At 38.6% G+C, this 25371-nt stretch overlaps 1 protein-coding gene and 1 long non-coding RNA gene across 2 annotated transcripts in view; one reads left to right on the top strand and one right to left on the bottom strand.

Annotated features, from left to right (window-relative positions):
- The window catches only part of LOC306840102, an 83096-nt gene that overhangs the window by 10622 nt on the left and 47103 nt on the right, over positions 1–25371 (bottom strand). The window lies entirely within an intron of this gene.
- tunar (TCL1 upstream neural differentiation-associated RNA) lies at positions 6479–14460 on the top strand. The gene is made up of 2 exons (XM_079370599.1): positions 6479–7239; positions 11880–14460. Exons 1-2 carry the CDS (start codon positions 7168–7170, stop codon positions 12063–12065), a joined length of 258 nt encoding a protein of 85 aa, XP_079226725.1. The 5' UTR covers positions 6479–7167; the 3' UTR covers positions 12066–14460.

The raw sequence follows: 25371 nt of genomic DNA, 5'->3' as shown, positions 1-25371 counted from the left end.
TATTATAGATGCTAGTTTGTGTGTAAGACATGCTAATGTACTGTAGGCTATAGTTTATATCACAGCTGACAAACTTTATTCACAATATTTCTGTCCTAAACATTGCCATGACTGGTTATCTCAAGAATGAATTACATGTCGAACAAGTCGCTTACATTCCCACTCATCTGTCACAACAACACATAATTTAAATATGTAATGAAATGAACAACTGAACAAATGAGGTCTGCTGTGGCCTTTCATTGCAAATATAAATTTTTCATCAGCTGATCTCAAAATGAGCGCTAATTCCTTTTCCATCCATCATTTGAAATGGAATGTATAATTTTCTGTGCAACATCAAGCTCCATGTAGAACACAGCTAAAATGTTGAACTTGGGGTCAAATCTGACTTCCGATGAATGAATGAATGTATCTTATTTGATTATAAAGCTCCACAATTCAATAATTGAATAAAAATGCCAATAAGAATCCAAGTTTAAGGTTGGGGCGCTGCAGTCTGCAATTAGGACTAAAAGCATCACTGTGACTATTTCCGAGGGATGGTTTTTTCTGGAGGTCAAGCGATTTTCATCATTTCATTCTATTAGACTTAAAACTACTTGAGCACCAAAGCACATAGAATCAAGCCATCATACAAACACATTACAAAATGAAAGATTCTAAAATATTTTGGAGGTATTTTATATTCTTTATGCGACACTCAGGATCAATTTTAAGTTACCAAGAAACCATTACAACAAGATGAACAGAGATGTTCTTCCATTATTATTATTACTGACTGAAACACGATTTGAAGAGCAGTCGTCTGGCTCCCTGACTGGATGACACCCATATGCTGCTGTCATGTTCCCCACTAATTAGGATTAATGACAGCTATGATACTGTCTTACTCCTTTGCCTTACACAACCCCTCTTTGGCCTTCACTTAACTTTCAACCACGTCTATTTATCCCTACGACAACAAAAAAGGCAGTGCGAAGATCGAAGTGTTGTGAAGATTTAGACAGCTTTCTTTTAAGGCCGGCCAACAGGCGGTGTTTGATGTTTCTTCAAGGTTCCTGATGCCAATTCAAAAGGTTTTACGGACTAAACTTTTTTTCATACGTTTCTTCTGAAATCAACAGAACTTCAGGGCCTTGATGTTGGCTGACATCCAGTGTGTTGAGCGTGGTGTTTGTGATCAACTGTGTTAGTGTAAGGCACAACTTTCTGGCTTCTCAATAATTAATGAAGTGGCATTATTGAGCTGTGTTCTCTGAAGGACAAATTGGAAAGCACAGTTTGGACGAGTGAATGCAAACACACAAAGGGAACAGATGTGAAGGAGAAAAGCAAGATCATTAATTGCCGATTACTTCTCAACTAATCTAGATTGTTAAAACCCTCCATTTCCATTAGCTTTGCCCTTGAATCTCAAACAAAATACTAATACCTGGGATTTGTGTGTGTGATTCTCTCACCCCAATTTGCAAAAAGGCCTATGAATTACCTTGTGAAAAGTGTGCTAGAGTAGCTTACCCTGTGAAATTAATTAAAGTACACCCAAGGCCTTCACAGTGCGAAATCCAACACCCTCTCAACTCTTTTAAGCTTACTTCACATGAAAGATATTTCTGTAATACCCTCGACCAATTTTACTTCTAGGCTTCTTTTTTTTACTCTTTGAGCATTAAAACCAATTCAGGCTTTCAAGGTTGAACCTCAATTCATGTTTTGCCTACTGGGAATGGCACAGCAAACTGAACACCTTACACTGCAGGCAGTTGTTTAAGTTGTTGTTGCTAATGAGTTTCGAAGAAACTCAAAATATCCACAAGACAGAGCGGAATTTAAGAATAATTGTAAAATGTGTTTCTAGCCAACCAACCCATGTAGATCTTACTCTCATATTTCATATTCATTAAGATTTTTACAACCTACTACATGAGATGGCTCCAACCATTGAGTAACATTTTTCTATTTAGTGTTGTTTTTTTACAATTATCAGAGCTTTTTAGTTTGAAAGAAAAAGCTATGTACTTCTACTCTAGAGAATACTGATTAAATATACCCTAATAGAATAAAAAAAACTGCCTGCTGCCACAAGAACATAGGTCAAAACATGTTAAAATGCATGAGCTACTGTATATGGAGAATCTCTGTGATATTTCTATTGTCCCCTTTGACATTATAATGCGTAACTAATCTATTGTTCACATAAATGTATTTATATGTGTAACTTTCACTACAGGACATAAATGTTGGTCTCAGATCGTGTTGTTGGTTTCGTGTTTTGCCTGGGTTCTTATTAGGGTTCTTGTAAAGTTTCGGGTTGGGTCTGTTGGGTTTTGTTTTTTTGCATTTGTCATGTTCTTGCTGTTGTTTATGTTTCTGTGTTTGCTTTGTTTGTTTGTTTTTGATGATTGTCAAGCACTTAAACCTGTGTTTTTCAAGGTGCTATATACATATAAATAAAGTAATTCAAAGTGAGACAAATCATAGACAGTACACATTTTAGTTGGCACAAAAAAAGTTAAGACACACACTGCTTCATTATAATTTTAGATGAGACTAAGTGGCAGAGGCTGTGCTGAAACTGATGTAGGCTTGTTCGAAGGGCCAAAGGATCCTCAACATTCAGTTGAGAAAATATTGATTTTGTTGCGAGAACAAGAACAAATTCAATGGACACCTTGATTAATTGTTATAAATGCTGGTGCAGGCAGAGACAGTCCAGGTTAGTTCTTTAGAGAGAAGGATGGAAAGTCATCTATAACATTATGCACACTGATGATCAGTTTGGATGCAATGTTTCCTTTACATTTACATTTTTATTGCTGTCCATTCCAGGTCATTTCATGAGCAAAGCAACATCAAGCCTAAACTAATATCTTGGCATCTGTTTCACATTCAAAACGTTTCCATTAGAAGCTAAATCCATCCACACAATGAACCATTTTTTTTTGAGGAAAATTCTGTTTTCAAAGTGTTTTATTTAATCCCCAGATACCAAGTTTTTGCAGAATTAGTCAAATGTAATCCTCCGTTTTTTAGTATGCATCCAAATATGAAACCAGACTACTTTTTAAAATGTCTAATTTCTTCAAGAATCAATGAAATGGAAAAGACTAAAAGAAGCAAAGGAAGCAAAAACATGTTTTCTGTCCATGGTGATATAAACACAAGCAACGTGTTGCCCCAGAAGTCAACAAAACAAAATGTATTAATATGCAGCTAGATTCTTCCCGTTTCACTGGAAAGACATATCTCTTGCAGAAAGTCACAGACGAATATGTGAATTGATGAATAACCTTTAAATATTCAAGTAATGACTCTGCTTTTCTCTCTAAAGGAGCATGGTTATCACTGCCTGGATGAGTCACTTCTTTTCAAAGACAAGTCTTTCTGCTTGAGTTCAAACACTGAGCGTCTGTGTCCTTCCCTCTGGATGAGGTGAAGAGAGAAAACAGGATTGCAAGCAGGGGATTGGATAGGGTTCCTCCTGGTGTCAGATTGCAAAGTCAATGTCCAGGACCTTACTAAAGTTTAATGAGTGTACTTACTCTGTCGAACATACCTTACACTAATGTGTGCTTTGTTGTAGAGCAAAATATATGGAAGTTCAACATTACGAGAAAATGTGGGCAGACAATAGCCATTGTTTTAGCAAAAAAAATCATTTAAAATACAGCAATGTTAATGCTAAGACAATAATACTTTACAGTTTGAACCACAACATTTAACTGCAGTCATGTATGAGATGTATGAGCTTGAACAATGAAAAGCTCAAAAGGCAATATACCTCAAAACTTTGGCACATCTTCTGGCTAAACCTTCCTTCGATGGCCATTATTTACAGTCCTCATAGCAACTGGAGAAGTGCTCATGGAGTTGGAGTTGAGTGACGACATGAACAGATTTGGAAAGAGCTGCTTGTCCATGCAGATATCTTATAAGGGATTAATAGAATTTAACTTTCTTATCATTGTAGCCTGTGGGTTCTGCGAATACATTTTGGCTTCTCCATTCAGTTTCTTTGCAAAATCCACAAGGGCTATTTCCTGCATTAAGTAAAAGTCTGCCAATTTTCATTTTTTATGATTTTTTTTTTTGTTATCATAAGTTATGTACAGATTACAGACAGAGGCCAAAACCTCTAATACCAACAGTCATGTTATTTATATTTGGACTCACTTGGATTTTCTTTACCCTTTCCAATGGCAAATTCCTTTCATCTTCATTATTTTGTTTAAAAAAAAAAAGACAATTACAGAAAAAGTTGTCGAAGAAGGGCGATCAAGCCAGCTAGGTAGTTTCTTCCTGTAAATTCACTTTGCTGAGTCATTATTGGGATAAAAATGAGTACTAATGTGACCAGATTAATGCATTTAAATGTTTTATTCAAATCATAACTTCTTGAACAATGTATTTACTTTGACAAAGCCAAAAGCCTTCTCTATTTTTAAATTTCTAACTCTCTCAGTCTTCATAAATAACACATTTATAATGATCAACAAACTTTAAATCCATACAGAAATGTTATTGTTTTAAACATTTAATGATAATTTACACTTTATTTATTAATCCCACGAGGGGAAATTCAGTTTTTACACTCTGTCTAACACACACATAGGCCGAGATACACACTCATGCACAAACAGGGTTCTAGTGACATGCATTAATGTAGAGGTCTCAGAGTGAGGGGGCTGCCCACAGCGAGCGCTCCAGAGCAGTTTTGGGGTTCGGTGCCTTGCTCAGGGGCACCTCGGCAGTGCTCAGGAAATGGACTGGCACCTCTCCAGTTACCAGACCAGTTTCCGGACTTGGTCCGTGCCGGGACTTGAACCGGCGACCCTCCGGTTCCCAACCCAAGTCCCTACAGACTGAGCTACTGCCGCCCCAAGAAGAATGCACAGCTCTCTTAATGTCACATTGACTTGAACACATAACTAAAGCCCTGTGTCCACCCAGAGTCGTTTTTCAACTATTGTTTTCAATGAGTTCATAGCAGCAAGTGGCCACATAAAAAATAAGCGAAGCGCAGAGCATTTTTCTCTCCGAGCACTCTGCCTTCACCGAGCATTCAAGTTGAAAATCTTTCAACCCCCCCCCCCAGGTAATGGGCTCTGAATCTGCTTGAAGGGGTGGTCTCGGCCACATTTCATGTGCACTAGAGTGCAGTCCGCAGGAGATGTGATGTGAACGCATATATGTTCAAACAAGGGAGTGGATCGCTATATGATTCAATTCTGAACGGCTCTGAAATCGGGGTATCTGTGCAGCATGGGCCAGTTTCACTTTCTGAGCTGCACGGTAGATGTGGACATAGGAAGAGGGTTGCTGTTCGCGTTTCAGAAATAAAACAAAATCCACAGCTTGCAGGATGGATTAGACCAATGGTTGCTCGCTTCTTCTTCTTTGTGCGTCTTGGCGGATTTGCAAACCAATGTACATACTGCCAACTGCTGTATCGGAATGTGTACATGCGTCCAAAGTGTCCTATGGAGCGATGTTAATAATGTGAACGCAGACTAGAGGGGGAAAGATTCAATACAACTCGATTCAATTCATAATGTTTTCTGACACAAATCGCTCGGCTACGTTATCTATGTGCGGCTGCGAGCTTGAGCAAATCGTCACATTCCATTTTTTGATATATTTGGGGTAAATGTTGATTTTGTTACAGTAGCTGACGTAAAGTAATTGTGTCTGTTTCACCACCATGCACAAAACGCTGCCAACTTTCTTTTCACTTCAAAGTAGCTTGAACACATAAATTCTTGTTTTTTTTAACATGCAGAATCCGTGACTTTTTTGGTTACTTGAAAGGATCATCACTGAAAGGGCGGTCAGCCATACCTGAAACCTATTATAAGTTAAGATGAAAATAAACTTTTAATGTACAACCCCCTTCCACAAATATAAACACACACATACACACACACACACACACACACACTTAATGAATACAAGCTCACACCTCTCTTACTACACACACTCCCAGCAACTTGACAGGAGTTGACATTCTGTGCACAAACACTAAAGCAGAAACACTCTGACATACAGTACCTGTGCAGTGACTGGTCAGTGGCATATTTTACACACACACACAAATTCCTCAAGAAAAACAAAAAAAAAAAACATATGAGAGAAGACCCTCGCCCCTTATCCTGGTCCCTGTCACAAAAGCTTCTTGTTGCCATGCTCAGTGTGACTCCTCTGAGTTGGTTGCCAGGTAACCATGGCTGCATTTACATGCGCTGGAGAGAGAGGGAGAAAGGGATACCTCTTGGCTGTGGAGTGAAAGCAACCACGACAGGCTGTGTGTGAGGCGGCGGGTACCTTCACAGTTCCCATTTCTCTTCCTTCTCTCTCTCTCTCTCTCTCCCTCTCTCTCTCTGTCTCCCTCCCTCATGCTCTCTCTCTCTCTCTCTCTCTCTCTCTTATATAGCCATGTAGCGTTTGCAGTCTGCACAGTTAGTTAAAGATACACACAGCCACTGGAGCGCATGTAAAGGCATGTCAGGTTACACATCATGTAGCGCAAGCAGGGGCTTCCAATACTTACGCAGGGGTGCCTTTTCCCCCCATATTTATTTCAGTTTTAATTGTTTTATAGCCAAAACATTCACTTTGTAAGTTTAATAGAGGAGATAAGCTGTTTTGATAAGATGTTTTTCGTGCCTCTTTTCTGGAAAGACAAGACTTAAATCTCTATTTTCTTGTCAAGCTTTGCGAAAAAGAAGACAAAAGGAGGATGCAAATGTAGATTTGAAAAGCTTTGCTACATCCCACCCCCATCTGCCTATCAACTGACTTCATTATTCTACTTGACATCATTCTTCTACAGACAACAAGAAGAAGAGGAAGGAGGAGGAGGAGGAGGAGGAGAAGCAGTGTTGGGGAGGCAAACGAAACAGAGAGAGAAAGAGAAGAAGAGCAAAGAGAAGGTGGGCAGCACAGTTACAGCACTCACTCGGCTGAGGAGGAGAAAGTGAAAACAAAGAGAAGTTGGCCACGAGTGAGATGAAATTCTGGGAGGAGACGCTGGAGCGCTTCAGGGTACGATATCCACTGAGAGCCCTGAAATTGGACTGCCTGGAAGACAAGCCAGCCCTCTCTGGATCCTGTACCCCTCCACAGCCAAAGGATGAGAGGGGTTTACGTTCACCTTAGTTGCCAGGGATGTCTGTGCACTACAGAAAGGCATCACCCTCCAGCATGCCCAATGCTATGCTATTCCTGATGCTCTGCAAGGTAGGTTTTTTTTTAAAGTGCTTTTGTCATGACCCATCCAGGTTTTTTTAACGTCAATCTCATCCTCATCTAAACAATACAACTTCTTGAATCTTCACCTATCTTAACTGCAATGACACCTTTGAATTGTTGATGCTTCATTAATCATTCATTATAAATGGAAGGGTGTTTCAGGTTCAGTTGTCTTAGCATATCATCGGTTAAGATAATAAAGCCACCCTGAAACTTGCCTTTCAATTCATTCATGCTCCCCTTTGTCTTTACTTTAAGATTACGATGCTAACAAGGTTTTTCCCCCCTTGTGCATGTCTTTGCCAAGTTTGAATCATTCTTGGAGAACATGTCTTACATGAACTGAACTTTTTAATAGAGTGCATTTCTTTTTCAAGAGCATTAAAGTTTAAATATCTGTCACATACATGTAATCACGCCTTCTTTTTAAAACTCTTATTACAGCAATCATGAAGAGTTTTTTTTTTTTTTTTTTGCCACAGGAATGCTACTCAAGAAGTAATATGCAACCCGTCTTTTGGTCGAATTTCAACTTAAAGTCTGATAATAATCACAAACTTCCTGCATATTTGAACTTCATCTGGCTGTTTTTTTTTTTGGTGTTGTTGTTTTTTTTTTATCAATAAACCAAAAACTTGACAAATACAATTTGTTGTTCAAACTAAAACCGATCTGCCACTTTCCTCTCACTGACAGAACAATGAGTACAGGTTGTGAAAAATAGGTCACATTTTCAATTGCCTCAGCTCTCTATAAAGTGAAACCTAGAAATAATGATCTTAGTGTGCCTTTTCCCCTGTATTCTCTTTGCATCTGTAAAAGTGTACATAATTCTGTGAATGTGCGCGTGTGTCAGTGTCAGTGTGTGATGGGTGTCAGCCTTTATGTGTGATTGCATACAAACACGCTGCGAGCTGTTTGCTTTAATACAATTTAATGACAACGCCAAAAGCGACGGTGCCTGTCAAACTCTGTTGGCATCTGGGGCATCCCTCGACATGCTCACGATTATTCAAGTGGCAATAGGTTTCACTCTCCATATGATCTGAGGTTGCTAGCTTCTGTCAGGTGAAGAGAAAGAGTCGTGATGGCATGTCCCGGGTATGGCATGGGGGCGATCCCTTTTTCCTCTCTCTCTCTCTCTCTCTCACACACATTTTCTCTATTGTTGTCTACTTTTTCTTATAAAAAAAAAAAAAGCGCTCTTGGTTGTTGCTGTATAATTGAAGAGCCAGGTGTGAGATCGCTCCACAGAGAAGATAAAGCTTTGGGGACAGGCGTTGAATTTTGAGTGAGAAGTTGTCGATCTGACAATGCTACTTCAAATATCAAATTAAAATGTTGTGTGACATGCAGATGATCGATCACTGAGGGGAAATGTGAGACTTAAAGCATGTTCGAATCTTTTGAAATAAGCTCTTGAGTGACAACAGCAATCAATACAGAGATAAGTTAATCTTCTGTACCTTAGAATAGAACAGTCAAACAACTAATCAATAAAAGGTGGAGAATTGATTACTGAGGATTGCCTCTTTACTGGATTTATCATCTTTTAGCTGTCAGTGTGTCGGTACGTTTAATTGACTTTCATGTCTAGATTGCCCTGCAATATGACAGCTCTGATCTCTATTAAACACTGCCCACGCCGAGTGTCAAACAGACAGAGAGAGTCATTATATCTGCAGAATAATTTTTGAAAGATTACACGTGCTGCCACTCGAAACAGAGCGCTCTCTGTTGAACACGGGAGACATCGGATGAGGATGCTTTGGAAGGCATCCAAGAGGTTCTCTGTGCGCACACAGCTGTAGTCGGTGGTTAAGCTGTTTCCTCAGCACTCTGATTTTTGGCAGAACCTGGATGTTCCCTCAAAAACAGCAAAATCCCTGCTCAGGGTTGAAAGAGGTATCAAGATACTTTAAATATGGAAAGTGCAATAATGTACTGTAGATGTATTCCACCTTAAGGAAAGGTCCTGCATTAACAATAAAGCATAATTTTATGTATAATTGACCTCCTGATTTAAATGCAATAAATGTTATTGCTGGCTGGGTTGAACCTTGACAAAACTCATTGAAACTGTCTAAAGTTTGTAGTCTGATAGTTGCACGACCGACACAGTCGTCAACAAATGAATGAGCAGTGAAGCGATTGATGCAGGTAAAAACTCTTAAAAGTAACGTTCAGTGGATTATGGCTGTTCGATAGCTGTAGCTAATTCAAAAGTATATTTACCTCTGAATTGCAGTATGTGATTCAAGTTTGTATTTAAGTACAGTACATGCACGTGGTTGTTTGCCACCACTGCTCCCCCCCCCACACACACACACACACCTCCTTCTACTTCCTCAGGCACATTTCCCCCCCATATTTTTTGCTTACTGCTTGCTTGTTTAAATCAGCAGCGAGCAGGCATCTTCATGCATGAGGTCACATCCAGTGCACCACACGAAGCTTTTCATTCAGGTAGGGGGAAGCCCTGTGTGTAATTCTCCACAGGAAGGGCAATCATGCCCTTTGTTACGGATCGGAGGAGGAGGGCGCAACTTGAACACAGAGACAGAGCCTGATGGGGTTTTTTATGTACTTCGAGAGAACAATGCATCTAAAAGGACTCCACTATCACTCAGAGTCACTGTTAGTCTTTTAAAAAGGGCAACCATTGTACCTAACCTCATGAACACACATGAACAAAAGGTCTTGGACTTGTTTAGTGTGAAAGTCCCTCTGATTCACTTAAAGTTCATTCAAAAGTGAAAACGACCGGGATAGATATGTGGTTGCTCTTTAACTGACTTAAATGTTCAACTCTTCCTCTTTTAAATCTCAAGTTGAGTTTGCGATTTAAATGCTTTGGGCAGAGTGGAAAAAATGCTTTGAGTGAAGAAATGTGGTTGAAGGGGACAACATGGATTGTCTTATATTGAACGCTAAAAATAAGATTTAACTGTGGTATGCAATTCAGGTGGCAAGAGCATTGTCGGGGTTGTATTTTGCGACAGGTCGCCATTACTGTCTTCACTTTTCTCCCGTTCTTTCTGTCGTCACATGTGACTTCCACCAGACCCTTTAAAATGGTATAAACGTCAAGATAATAAATCCAAAATACCAAACACGTTTTCTATAAATTAAGCCCTGATGCAGCCTTTATAGAATTTGGCAGGTTAGATTGGATCTGTGCAACAAAACTCACAAAAAGAATAATCTGGGCAGATTTTGAGCTGCCTCGAGTCGGAATAACCCCACGACTTTTGGGAAGGGGGAACTGGAACTCAAATCAACCAAATGATCCTGAAGTAAGAGCCAGGCTGAAAAGGGCAAATAAATTGTTCTTTTGAATTGTCTTTATAACAACAGTCTGACTGAACGGTTCTATCTGTTTTATCATGTCAGCTCCTCTTTCATGGAGTACATCAGCCTGAAAGGCACGTTTTGTGTACAGGTATCAGTTCAGGAAACATCTTTTTGTAAACTTTTGCTGGAGGGCAAAAAAACATGGAGTTTATCTTGTATCGAAGGCTTTACTAACAGGACCAGCTCCCTGTTAGACGGTTTATTTTTAGTCTGTATGAGCTTACATGCTTTAATGTTAGCATTTGGCGCACAGAACCCACTGACCCACAAAAAACCCCTCTCTTTTCTCCTGAGATGTGTTTGAATGCCAACTAGCACAAGCTGCTGTACCCACAGGATAAAACAAGCATACAGTTAGTTTAAAGCACTCCACCCTGGGCTACACAGTTCAATACAAACACAAATTAAAAGTCTCAGAGTTGAAGAAATACCTCTGCTGATAAAGGCTCGTGTAGGATTTTTTCATTTCCCACTTATCAGCCTCCGAAGGCTCCCAATTCTGTTACTCTGACGTCCAGTTTGTCGATCAAGGTGAGATATGTTTTTAGAACTTCACTGTTAACAGTTACACCGGACTTTCACTTCAGCCTGAAAAAAAGACTCGACTCTAAAATGAAAAGATGACTTCCACTTTTAAAGTAAAAATCCAGGTTTCATGGTAATATCATACTATATTCATAAAACTATCAATATATCTATCTATCTAGTCCAGATTAACTTTGTTTTGGACCCATATTATGAATTCATTCTGTTATATAATTGCAGAATTTCTGTCTGTAAAGGACTTTTGTTTATGTGTGTGTCGTTTGGCACTTTGTGACGGGCTACAAAAAAAAACCCTCAACCCAATCCTGCGATGAAAAATGTCTCTAATCATATTGGTTTTTTGTTATTTATCAAGAAATCATTTCAGATTTATATTTACTGTTAATATGCTACACAAAGGATGAATGTACATAAAACAATTGTATACATGGAAAAAGTTTAGAAATGGATGAATTTTGTGACTAGCACTAGAACTGCATGCTCGGCAGCTTCCCCATGATTTTTTTTTAAAATCCATTTATCTTTAAAAGTTCAAATGGACAAAAAAATCACCATTATTGCCAACAAGAATATAATCCCTTTGTTGATTACTTCTCATCAACACATTACTCTCATTTTTCTTTCATTTACTTTATTACAGTCGACCATACTCCAATTAAACCAGTTGCAAACTAACACATCGTTTGTTTTCTTTTCTTTCCTTGTATTGTCTAATCTGCTCACTCCAGATTGGTCTGAGACGGAAACTGCAGACTTTTCCTGGGAAAATGGTAAACAATCTCCACATTGATGAGGAAAAGGGAATCCAAGACAAGGAAAGTAAGGAGGAGAGCATCTTGGCCATGTTGGGCATCATTGGGACCGTCCTCAACTTGGTAGTCATTATCTTTGTCTACATTTACACCACCCTGTAGATTTTAAAGTACTTTAAACACAGCAGATCAGAGCTGTCTGTTCCACTGCTGCATAACCATGTTGAGTGATCTGATTATGAGGTTGATGGGAGTTGCGATTAAGACGCCCACCTTCCCTGGAGGTGAACTGGATCTAAGACTATGTGATGGGCGAATGGCACCAATCCTGCATCTCTTCAAACAACCAAGACTATGGAAAGTCAGCTTGTACCTCTTCAATTTCCAGCTTGAAAAATCCAGAATACCTTTTGGACACTTGTACATAAACGCATGAAAATGACAAGAGACACTTAAAGGACGCAGCTTTGACCAATGTAGGGACTTCAGAGGCTGCAAAGAAAGCATGGATACTTTTGGAAACAGTTTTTTTCCAACTATGACTGACTGGAAAATGGAAATATTGCTGATCTGCTGACATTGGTTAAGGAGTCGATGTACAGCGAAGTGGCTTCAGTGTTTGTTGGTTTTTCTTAATGAAGATCTCAGTGATACACAATGTTAATCCGTTTGTATAAGATCAAAACTGACTTCATGTTTTTTTTATACTGTATTTATATTTTTTCTGTAATAATTGACTTTGGATAGATTATTGAAGAGGTGACTAATCAACTGAAAATGTGTTACATTCACATGGTTTTAAGTTGTTTAACCGGCACATCATATATTTGGGGTTTCAAACAGGCATTCAGTCAGATTTTAAAATTCTATGAACATGTGCACTTGAAAATGTGGTTAATGTGGAACATCAGACTGCTGTTAATTAAGTTGCTTTGTAATGCCACTTTATATTACTTTAGAGTAATTCATTGATGAGAAACTTATTCGGTAAAGTCTCAGCTCAGCAGGCGGAGGACTGACTAGGTTGACTTTGAGTTCAGTTCATCAGTAACACTTTCATCTGTTCACCTGAAAGTCTTTATAGAATTTACACAGCACGACAGCAAAGGATAGTCTCCATGTTTATCTATTAATATCAGTTTACATCTCCATTTTCAAAATGTTGACCTGTGTACAATGAATATACTGTATGCCTTAAAACGTAAGGGAATAACTATTTCCATGATGTATTATCAGGTAATTGCTTCTTTGTGAAAGGAAGCACTTGCTGTACTTAATGTGTAGTTAAATTCCTATATGAAATGTTTTTCATCCTTAAAGTGTGTTTTAGCTTAATTGGTAATTTTAGAATGATCTTATTTGCCTAAAACAACACAAATCAAGACCATATGAACGTTCCAGAACTAGGTCAACTTCTTTCATTCATTTTGATTATTTCTGGGCAATACTGTGAATGTTGTTTCTCTGTAAATGTATGTAATCACAGAAGAATTACGAGGCCTGCTAAATGATTTCCATTTGTGACCAGGCCAAAAGGGTCCAGTTTAAAATCAATAAGGTAGTAGTTCAACAGAAAATACAGTTTGAGTTGTCACACAACTTTTTATGAATTTACAACAACAGTACATTAAATTGTGTGTTTTTAAGGCACTATAGGAGTACGTTTTACATTTTGACAGACATAAAAGTCACAGGACTTTTAAACTTTGCAACTGAATGCATTGCATACGCCATAGTCATATCTTCAATAACTCATTTGTTTTGATTTGATGAAGGATAAGCATTATTCACAAGAAAGCACGTAGTTGACCAGATTGATGGACGGATGCTGTGTAGCTGTTTGTCAGAAGGTTTAAGACCCACCTCAGCTTCAGCTCTTAGCTTGAAACAGCATTTCCAGAATGGCGACTACCAGCAATGGGCTTCCAAATGTTTATAGCCAGAGAAGTATCGTCCACTGGTGTTTTAGTGGACATTGGCTGTTTGCAGGTAAACAAGCATGTGGAGAGCAAAAGGGGCGCAAAGCAATTACCTTGAATTGAATCATCTAACCACAATTAACCTTTAATAAATATGTATTTATAGAAACCTGCAAGTATACAGATTATAATACTTCTGAACTTCAATAACACTGGCTACACCAGTCAACCCAAAAAGTCAACAGATTCAGATATCATGATGGTCCGAAAATAGTCAACGGTTTCTATTGAACTTCTGTGTATCTTGCTGCCTCACAATGTATTATTTGTGTCAAGATTTATATAAACAACTGGATTTGGTTTTATTTGTCATGGACAGGCTGATGTCATTATCTGGCTCAGCACGAATGCAATTAGCATGCCTTCAAAATGTCAAACTAGTTAAAAAATTGGAAGCCATTCCAGATAAAAGTGAAGTCTATAATTATTAATGTACCATATTAACAGCTTGTAGGGCTACATGGCAACAGATTATACCCGATGATCTTTGTTTTTATCGGACAACAACCTCATTGTTTCAGAAAGTGCCTATAAGATCATAGCGTCTCAACCTCAGCTGTCTCAAGGTGAAGGAAAAATGAACCAGTGAGTGCAGAAAAACTCGCCTCCTAATCCATTATTTTTTTTAAATTCTCAATAGGACTTGATTTTCTACTTCTAAACCTAGTTAATCTTTTTTTTGCATTTGGTGAGGTGCTTTTTCAATAGTTTAAGGAAAATTAAGGCCTCGAAAGCACATGGACAAGTCTTAAGAATGTATTCATATTCAGTGTAAAAATGGATTATTCTTATGGTTTATTTATGTTCTCTTTAAATTGTAATATGTAGTTATTATCATGTTTTATTTATGTGTATGCTATTTAAAATAAACTCATTTAATATTCTCTTGCTGGTGACACAAAGTGAAGAGTTTCATGTTTCTTCAGCCTGCAATTTGATGAAACGACATTCGAGAAATAATTCTTGAAACATTGTTTGCAATGGGTGGGTTTGTATTAAGGAGACAAGTTGATTGATGGTTAAGGTTTTTTTTTTTTTTTGCAAAGCAACTCTGACAACTAGACATGAGCTTCAGTTTTTAACGCAAAACACCAATTATGGAAGCTCTTTCAGCAAAGGTAGAAACTGTTCCCTCTTTGGAGTGGAAATCTTTGAAAATTCTCCTTCAGCCTACAGCTGCGTCCGATAATATAAAAAGTAAGAAAAATGGAGAAGGAACCAACCCTTAAATGGTCGATAGACTCTGTGGTATTACATTCTGCAGAACTGATTTGTCTCAGTGGCTTCAAATCAATCTGAAAGATGGTGAAAAAAATGGACAAAGCCACAACAACCAAATCGCTCTGAAAAATATTTATACTCCCCCCCATTGTCTGTGGGTGTGTGTCTTTTTGGTCATACATGTGTCAGAATAATTTCCCACTCCATTAATAGTGCCCTGTGACTGGAAACATACTGGAATAATCCTGTTGGGTGAGAAAAAATGAGACATAATGCAGCTTTACTGCACTTTTGAGCTGAATATAATGAATAGGGCAATGAACCAAGAAAACAGTTATGTTTGGAGAGACCCCAGCTGTGCAAATTCACCAGAAGCTTGCTTTAAGCTATTGTTTCACCTGGATCCAGGAGGCAGCCAGCACAACCTTCAAAATCACTCTCTCTTTTGAAGCTGAATGATGCCTGCTGAGCATTGTGTGCAGGAGATTGCGATGCATTCAAGATGGATGATTCAACCGAGCAGATTGTCCGTGCAGACGCTCCATCTCTATCTAGTTGAGCTGACATCGTTTTGATGGTTTCACAGAAAAGCTGTGCGGGCGATTAATCCATCCTACCACGCAAGCCCCGACCGAATCAACAAGACATACGCGCGGCTGGCGACTTCAGGCTGCCTCTATTGTTATTCAAAGGTAACTCAACCCTTGGCGGCGGCAGCAGCAGCACATTAAAATTGAATGCCATGTTGCAAAGCACAGTTTCCAGTGGGACACAAACTCACTGGTGTTCTTTTTTTTTTTTAAAACCATAACAACAATCATACCAACGGAAGATATAATTATTCACAACAAAACACCACCCTTCACGCATGATCACACACAATGCAAAAAACAATTCGACTCAGCCAGGAGAAAGGGTCAGATGTGTAATCTGTTTTTGGCATTAACAAGCTTTGCTGAAATTAAATCAGAACACAATTTAGAGAAAGACTTTGAGCAAGAATCTGAAAGCATGCGTGCTCCTTTTCAAACCGTTAACAAAAGCATCACTGTTTTCATGGCTGCATTTTGTGGCCTTAAATAATTTTGTCTCATTATCTGCTAATACGTCCCCTAAAATATGATCCCGATGCAACATCAATATGTCAGTGTGTGTGTGACAGTGGGTGTGTGCGATGATGTTCGTCTTTGTATGTTTTCTTATTGTATGTCTATAGGCTTAACTTCTGGTGCACAAAGGATTGCAATTTCTTAAACAGTGATTTTTTTTTATGCCTGTAATGTTTTTGTCTTTTTCTCTGTCCTTTATGTCACTCTCTCTTGTTGTGTCAGGTCACGAATAGGAAAAGGAAAAAAACCTCTGATATTAGTGCTAAAAATCAAAGTGAAAAGCCCCTAGTGTTGACTTAGGCTGACTTAAGTTATTGTCGAAGCTCAAATCTAAACAAAATATCACTGCATCTCAGGATAATTTATGAAGCTGATGTGAATTAACACGCTTCCATTCCCTTCATGTGATTGGTGAGAGATCGCTTGTCATGTAAACACCTGCTGGCTCTAATTGCAGAAGGGGAGGGTTCAAAGAGCTGAATGAAAATAAGCGCTAGTGCAAGCTCAAATTGTTACAAATAAAAAAAGAAATGTAGCAATGCTGTTAAATGGCTCCATGTATTCCTGCATTTGAAAGATTTGTTCCCAATTTGAAGTTACACTACTTTTCTCAGACTTTTTTTTTTCTCACAAAATAACAGCTCATACAATTAGGCCCCTGATAGAAAAGTGTACATTCTGAACTTGTAATTCAGTTGATGATTCAAGATGCTTTTTTTCTCAACTCTGTCAGTGTTGTATTTCTCTTATGTACAGGGCCAGCAGCCGGATGTACTTAAAAGCACGTTCTCTGAGGTTGTCAAATGGCATTCTGGGAAATGTAGGAGGAACAGCATGAAGCTGAAATACAGCACATCCTTTGGACATTAATGGGTTAACCTAAGGCAGGTTTGATTTATATTTCCAAGAAAAAGTGTTGTTTTTGTCCATTCCTCTGAAACACTCAAACTGAAAAACAACATATTAGAACTAGGTCATATTGATTTCAAATAACCTTTTGTACTGACTGTCTACGTTAAAGTTCACAAGCTTGAGGAAAATGAAGAAACAAAGCGAGGCTTTTTTCTACCTCGCCAGCCAGAGTTCACTCTGGAGTATTTGTGTCGTGACTTCCCTGAATCCAAAGTCCTCTCCCAATTAGAGATCTGAGAGGATTTCCCCCAACAGATGTGTCCTATATAGATTTCCTGTCACAAAGGGTGCACATATCCAGCTGCCTTTCTCCACTTTTATTCATGCAGAGAAATAAATCCTGTGATCAAAATCGGGGAGCAGGCTTGAAAGCCGTGACAAATCCTGATATAAATGTAAAACTTGAGAGAAGAAAGTGTGAAACTGTCAGGTTTTGGCTCAACTGTTAGAGATTACCAACCTTTGTTTTTTTTTCAGCATGGGAAACGCTTTCATCCGCATTATGCTGGAGATCAACCAAGATGGCTGCTGAGCATCAGAGATGTTTTGGGTTTTCAGAGGAGAATTTATTCTTCTGGTGAGGTGGAGGATTAACAAGGTGCATGACGAGAGGTTGCCTTATCCTTCACACCCTCTCAAAAAGAAAGTAATGCCATCTATCAAATCTGCGCTAATGACAGGTGCAAGAGGGCGCCATTATAGCTCAGTGGTTCTCAACTGGTGGGTCGGGACCCATGAGTGGGTCGTAGAGCTTTTTTCGGAGGGTTGAGAAGGTGTTCCTGGAAGGTGAACCTACTGTCAAAAGTTCTGTTTCTGTGTTCTATCAGGCTTTGTACCGTCCAAAGGTCCAAACTGAACAATTTTCATTAAATTTAATCTGATTGATTGAAGGATATCAGAAATTCAGGCCATGATTTTCCACAAAGCAGTTGATGGTGGGTCCTGAAGCTCGACCAATTGGGAACCAAGCCGATTAGCAGCGTTGAACTAGTAAAGCTATGAAGCAGATTAAGGGAGTTCAGTTTCAATACTCACTGTCAGTGAAACATATTGAATAAAAAAAAAAGTTATTTTGGATGTCCAACAGTTGCTGTGCATGGAAACATAAAGTAAACAAACAACCAGCTTTAACACTGTTCCAGAGTCGTGTCAGAAAAAGTGTTGTATTAACATTCGCTAAAATCTGAGAGGTTATATACTGTTCAATTATTGAGGAGTCTGCCATCTTTGAACATTTCAGTTGCTAAAACACAAACAGAGAGTATACTAGTTACTTGTTTCGTCATATTGGACAAATATAATAATAGAAACACACACAACCCACACGCCAGCCTCCTCTTTCCCTTTCAGGGACCTTCAAACACACACATTTGAACACGCACACACACACACACACACACACACACACACACACACACACACACACACACTCTCACAGCTTTATTAGCAGCAGACAAGACAAGGAGAAGAAAGTCATTAGAAGGAAAAGATGCTTCAAAGCAGTTTGTCTTGCATTTAGGACACACGCCAAGGATGCTCAGCTGACAGAGCAAACATGCTTTGTAGTCATTCTTACCTGAGAAAGTGGGTCAGCATTATAAACACAGAGATTATAAAGCTATACAAGCCTTGGAAACGTAAGACAATAACAAATATTTATCAATCATGAAAATAATTTTCCTGTCATTTAAGTCATGCATGAATGAAAAAAAACAAAGTGACACTACAAGGTATTAAAACAGTTTCCCCTCACGAAGACGTTACGTGTATTTGCTCACGGTAAACTGACCTTGGCTTGAATACATGCAGGTTGTTAAAATCTCCCTGAGAATACGGTTTGCTTTAATTTCTGTGCAGCTCTTTGACCACAAGTGACGTGCTGACTATGATTAATTATGTTAATATTTACTCTGGTGGTACAGAGGAGCATGATTAAGTAGCTGGCTTGTCAACTGTCAGCCAACTTTTCCCTTTTTTAAATCCAGGCTCATCTCCCTAAGTACTGATTTAGCCGACTGGAAAGTCTTAGAGGAAGTTGGGAGATTTTCACTTGTGGTATGGAGATTACTCTCTGCCTCAGCTTCCTCTTATGCAAGTTTTTTTTTTTTTTTTTAAGTTTGTTTTCTCTTTTTTTTTTTTACTTAAATCACGTGCAAAGTCTTTTTTTTTTAACAAGACAATAATCAATCAAAACTAATACATTGTTTAAAATCTGAATGGATTATGAACCCTTTCAAGGGGGATTTACTGAAGAAAAAGTCACTAGACGTAAACTTTGGAGTAAAGATAAAGAAAAGGATGCCAGTATAGGAAAAGTCAGGACGCAGCAAGCATTTTCTCTAATGGGCAGAGAAGAAGAGAAGAGTCAGAGCAGGAGGGGGACAGCTGTGTTGTCTCAAGCTGAGAGTGGACGACTCAGCTCCCAGGATCTGTCACTGTTGTCTGAGGAAAGACTGCTGAGCTGATCGATAGAGTGCAGACGACGGAGCTCCTGGAATACTGACTATTACGATAAAAATGTCTCTTTATGAGCACAGCATGTATGAAAAAACGTCTGGTTTTAAATCAAATCCATCTTTTTGCAGGGGTACTTCACACAAACTAAACTGCAGAGACTGCTTGTCAGAGAGTACGTGAGAGATTTGATCTGGTGTGAAGTCAATGCTTGTTAACTACTTTGACTGATGAACAAGCTCAGCAGAATGGGATCTGCTCTTACTGTACTTCTCACTTTGAGTCTGATTTGTGCCCAGAGGAGAGGACTGGATGACTCCCTGGCCAACTGATAAAGGGTGAACAGACGCAAGGTTTAAGCAGAAGCAAAAAAAAAAAAAAAAAAAAAAGCCAGAGAGCAGAGACAGCATCGTATTCAGGGGCTGAAACACCCCAGTGCACTTCAATCAGTCCAGTTGTTGAGGTGGCACACATGCTGTGCAGCTGCTGAATGTACGTTTGCTCATTCCTGCTGTTTCAAGCACATCTCTGCTGTATCAAGGGGGCATCACATATTTGTATGATTATTGCACAGCTCCAATGTCTTCACATCAAAATAGAGGAAAACAAAGCTTATTGATTGATGTAGTACTTAAAACGTCTTAAATAATAGGTCATCTGCAATGCAGGTTATTTGTACATGTCGTTGGTATATGCTCCTCTGTTTACAGCGTGGTTCTTTTTATGTGATAGAGGCAGCTTAAAGGGATAGTTCAGTACTTTGAAGTGGGGTTGTCTGATCTTCTTGTCAATAGTAAATATATTGTCCATGATGTCAGTCAGCTCGACCCCTTTAAGGAAAAACTTGCAATAAAGTGCCTACATGGAAGACAAAGTAATTTTTTTCCACATATTTTATTTAATTTCAAGAAAATCCTAGGTTATTCAAAATGTTTGGTTAAATTTCTGCTACATTGAAACAATCTCAGCACTTCAGCTTCAACTTTGTTTTTAGCACTAAGTAGACACCCCACTTGCATGTTCTTTGGCCTGCAGCACACTGATCAGATATTTGAGTCTGTGGGTTGTAAAAGCGAGGAGGTAAGGAAGAGGAAAACAAGATCGGCACACCAAGAAGCAAAAAAAAAAAAAACAACCTAACTACAGAATGATACGCTCAAGAGTACACAGAGGAGATGGAGGATCAACAAGTCTGAAAGAGAGATGGGCAAACGAGGGCAAAGGAGAGATCCCAAGTTACCTTTTGGTGCAGGTGTGTAAACTGTGAGCGCATGTTGACTTCCAGTGGGACTAGGTCAAAACAGAACATCAGGACCTCTTGAATCAGAGGATGCCAGCGGGTGCACATATGCCTGCAGTCTGCAGCACTCACCAGAGTTAACTGCTGTACCGAATGCTAATGTTTTTGAACTTTCTTCAATTTTCAGAAATCAAATTGGTGTTTGGATAACAATTTTTGTTCTTTTTTTTGCACAATGGCCGTAATGGCTTAATTCACAGGTTACAATTTATTTATATTCACAACTGTTGTGGGGTTTCGGTTTTGTATGTTTAATGGTTTTAAAGAGTGAATACTGAGAGATTAAATACATCTGAGGGACTTCATAAAAAACGTTTTTAAATTCGCAGGAACATATGCGTTACTGCAGTTGAAACTCACACGTTCAGACGTAAGCCCGTCTCGAAGAAAAATAAACTACTAAAGGAACAGTTATATAAGAAAGTTTGAAACGTTAGACACAGTACGACTTCTGGAAGCCATGACAAATCACAGTTTAGATCCAACCACGTTAAATTCTGTCCTTACATACAATTAAAAGTTTATGATGTAAAGCTGATTGAGGCTGAAACAATGCATAAAACATGTACAAATACTCAACAGAAAATATCTCAGTGAAAAATAAAACAGACATTATTAGGTAACTAAACTAATAGTTTGAAATACATAAATAATTGATGAGTTACATCATGATAAATTATGATGAACATGTTTTTTTGTGCATTTATAAAGAACTCCAGTCTGTAGGTATTTAAGTAGCAACGATAACAGCCGACCCATCCAGCTTTGCCACATACTCACATTTGAATGAGGTCACTATCATCACACCCGAGTCTGCTCGTTGGACGTGAGCACCTTCCTCTGTCAGACTGAGACACCACTGCTTTGTGCCACACTGCTTTAAGGACAGACGGAGGATACAAAGGCAGACAAAACAAGCATGCACATGACTGCCAAAACACAGAGGGGATGTCTTTATGTGAGCCGCCGGAATGAAATCACCGCTCTGCCTTTGAAGAGAGAGAGGAGAGAAACGGAGACACACTGCCCTCTGCTGGTGGATACTGAGAAGAAGAAGCCTGTAAGTACTCTCGGATAATTCTGCATTATTTACAGTCCATGTTAGATTGTTCTAAACATTTCGCAGCGAGAGTAGTTCCTTTATTCAGTGCATTCAGTTGAATCAAAATAGCTGAATCAATGATGAATAAAAGCAACATACATTGAAATTAAGTAATAATCAATGTTGAGTGTAACGCCACAAAAAAGTGATAAATCACAAATAAAGAAAGAAAACGTATTATCTCTGATTTTTTTTTTTTGAAAGACCATCTTGTATTAGATTTAAATTCTTTCTGATGTTTCATTTTAACCCAGCAAGTCGTGCAGTATGAGGTCACCTGACATTTCTGTAGAACCCTACACAAGTACGCAACCCCATCAGACTTCTACTGCCTGCTTCTATACCTGGAGGTATGACAACAAAGAGACCTCGGGCGGCACAACATCACAAGAAATAATGAGCAGTGGCCTAAAGGTTAAATAACAAAAAAGGATTATTTAGTTTGTAAAGAAAAAATCCGGCACACTACTCTTGCGACGCATCACCAATTTATGTCATGAACACACTTGACAAAAGGTTCAGAGGGACCAAAACTTGTTATCTCACTCACTTGTTGAAAGTTTGTTGTCCGACGCACTTCATGAGATAGTTGGATGTGTGAACACCTCCTCGAAAAATAAAGGATCATCTAAAAAGTTTTCAAAAGTGCTCGTGTCAAAAAGGTTTTTTTGAGACAATTCGTGTCTCACTTCAAAAAAAAAATCCATGACCCATTTTTGGGTCCCCACCCACCTGTTGAGAACCAATGATTTCACACATTTATTTTCCAACCAATGGTCAATTATAACACAAAAAAGTGCACCAGATGTACTCGGTACGTTTGCAAAGTGTTGTCCAAAAGAACAAAACCGAGATATTTCAACACTGCTACTTCAACAAGCAACAACAATGAAACGTTTCTCACATCTTCAGCTCATCTGTAACTATGCTGTATTTCTCCTCAAGTATTTGACTCCACCAGGCCACTACTGTCTGCTGCTGACATTTAGCTGACACTAAAGGTATAACAACGAGGGTTATTCAGACCTCGGGAGTAACAACATCACATGTTATGATGAGAAGTAGCCTACAGGGTCCTTCTTTAATAAAGGGTTTTGGTTATGTCCTTATACGACAAGTAATGGTCAGAAGCATTGCGTTCTTTATGCTAATCAATACGCTGAGGATTTCCAAACATGTCCAAACATTGTTAACATCAGTTGCCTCGGTTATAACACTTCATATCTTTGCCGAGTACAAATGAAAATAAAGACATCAAATGTGACGGTCGTTGGGATTGGAACATCAATACAGACAGTAAATATGTCATTAACGCAGACTGCGTAGCACCTGACCAAATTCTTAATGAGTCGACACAAACACTCGTGACCTTGTAGCTGTCCCATGTTCTTCTGGTGAAATATGAGTCGGGTTTGAATTATGACCTTTGAAGTCGTTAATTTTCAAGTGTTCATTTGACTCAAGATGAGATAAGAGGAGACAATTATTCCATTAGCTTTAGCGGAGGATGTGTCACCTTCTAGGGGTGAACGGCTAATGTATTGCATCTCCTTGTATACATGAATTATTCATAATCGTTAATTGCAGCCATTGCACGGCCTTGTTCTCTTCATAAAACCAATCTAAACTGTAAAACATAACAGGAGTACCAAAGCTGTCGAGGTCCCCATTTTTTCTTTTGGGAAAATCCAATAAAGAAGAGATATTTTATGACCTCTTTAGAGCACAGAGCTTCTAATTGATGCTCTTGCACTTATTTCTCCTATAACGTTCTTGTCTGTTAATCTCTGTGGTGCCATGTTTATGTGATATTTATCCACCTAGTTTTTCTATCAGCATTGTGCAGCCACTTCTAGGTCACCTAAAGTCAAACAACCTTAACAGAGATCAAATCTCAGCAGTTCTGGTGTGAAGAAGTGTTTTCAGGACAACTCTACTTTACACTGAATGATTAAAGAAGCTAAGTCTAATGTTTTAGCAGGGTTTTTTTCCTTTTTTTTGCTTGACAATAATAAAGAAGGCAGCTCACAAAAAGGAAATACCTCAGATCAGTTTTAACTGACGACTCAAAGAATGTTACCATCCAAATATGAAAACTTAGACATTTTTCTTTTCTTTTCTTTTTCAAAGGACATTGTGAAATTTGTGAGAGATTTAATTTTATTAATGTATCGTACATTTAACTATATGCCCAACCTCACATGGTCTTACATGACACCATTAATTAAAACGTTCTGGGATCAGAGTGTATAGTAGGTCTATTTATTGTCATGGAACAGAGAAAGTACAAGCAAGACAAACCCGAAGTAAACGGAAAATCTGTCTTCTTTACCAAGCTTAAACACATCAAACCTAAACAGCCATTCCAGTTTTTACCCCAATACTTCAGGTTTTTTACAAGTCACTTTATGAAACCATGATTCTTTTCAATCATCATACTTTGTACAACGCAAAATAAAATAGGACTCAGTTTCCACTTAATATTTTTGAATCAACCAACTTCAATGGTCAGAGGGAGAATACCAGATCGTAACTGTGCGACCAAGGATCTTTGGCTTCTAGTTCAACGACATGTTAGATATAATTAAGGCACATTAATCTGTTGGATCTGCACATTATGTCCATAGTACAGAAATCATCCCATTAGAGCAAAGAGTGTGTGATGTTGTTTGTGTTGATGATGGCCTGTAAAATGCTTTTTTCTTCATAGGCCTTTTCTGTTTAGTTGGCTTTTTCAAAATGTTTATGAAGAAAAGCAGAAACAGTGAACACTTAAATGAATTAAAAGGAAATTAAAGACCAACACTTTATAAAATGTAAATCTGGAGGTGCAAGATACAAGAATTATTTAGAAAAAACACTCACCAAAGTCGTACAGCACTTTGGGTTTACTCAAGTCAACATGTAAAAAATAAAGATTTGTGTTAGCTATTTTACCTTTTATATTGGACTGCTCAAGGAAAAGTCAACTGTCCATCAAAGCAGCTAAATCAAGCTCAACTATTCACAATGATATGTCAAGATTTTGGAGCGCATTGTTGTGACTATTCTTGGTCTCCATATTTATCTCTACATGTCTCCTCACACTTCCCTTCTTTCTTTGCCCGAGGGAACAGGAGGTTGTTCTTTGTGTGTGTGTGTGTGTGTAGGTGTGTGTGTGTGTGTGTTTGTGTGTGTGTGTGTGTGTGTGTGTGTGTCTGTGTGTGGACGGACAGGGTTGATGACCTTTTCACAGAGCTATCATTTAATAAACACTGACAGCCTTTTAGAGACCACTTACCATTCATCTGGCCTACGAGATTAGACCCCGCAGTGAAACTACACAGTGATCGAATCATTGTCCCCCACCGGCGAAATGACAGCAAGCAAACACAAAATCAATATTTCAGTG

This window comes from Symphodus melops, assembly GCF_947650265.1.
Source record: "Symphodus melops genome assembly, chromosome: 19".
Taxonomy (NCBI): Eukaryota; Metazoa; Chordata; class Actinopteri; order Labriformes; family Labridae; genus Symphodus; species Symphodus melops.
This window is presented reverse-complemented; position numbering and strand designations above follow the sequence as displayed.

What these genes read in the sequence shown, in the direction of transcription:
- tunar (XM_079370599.1), top strand. Translation starts at nt 7,168, where the DNA reads ATGTCTGTGCACTACAGAAAGGCATCACCCTCCAGCATGCCCAATGCT. An exon ending in TATTCCTGATGCTCTGCAAG is followed by an intron (nt 7,240 to 11,879) that starts GTAGGTTTTTTT and finishes TGCTCACTCCAG; the next exon opens with ATTGGTCTGAGACGGAAACT.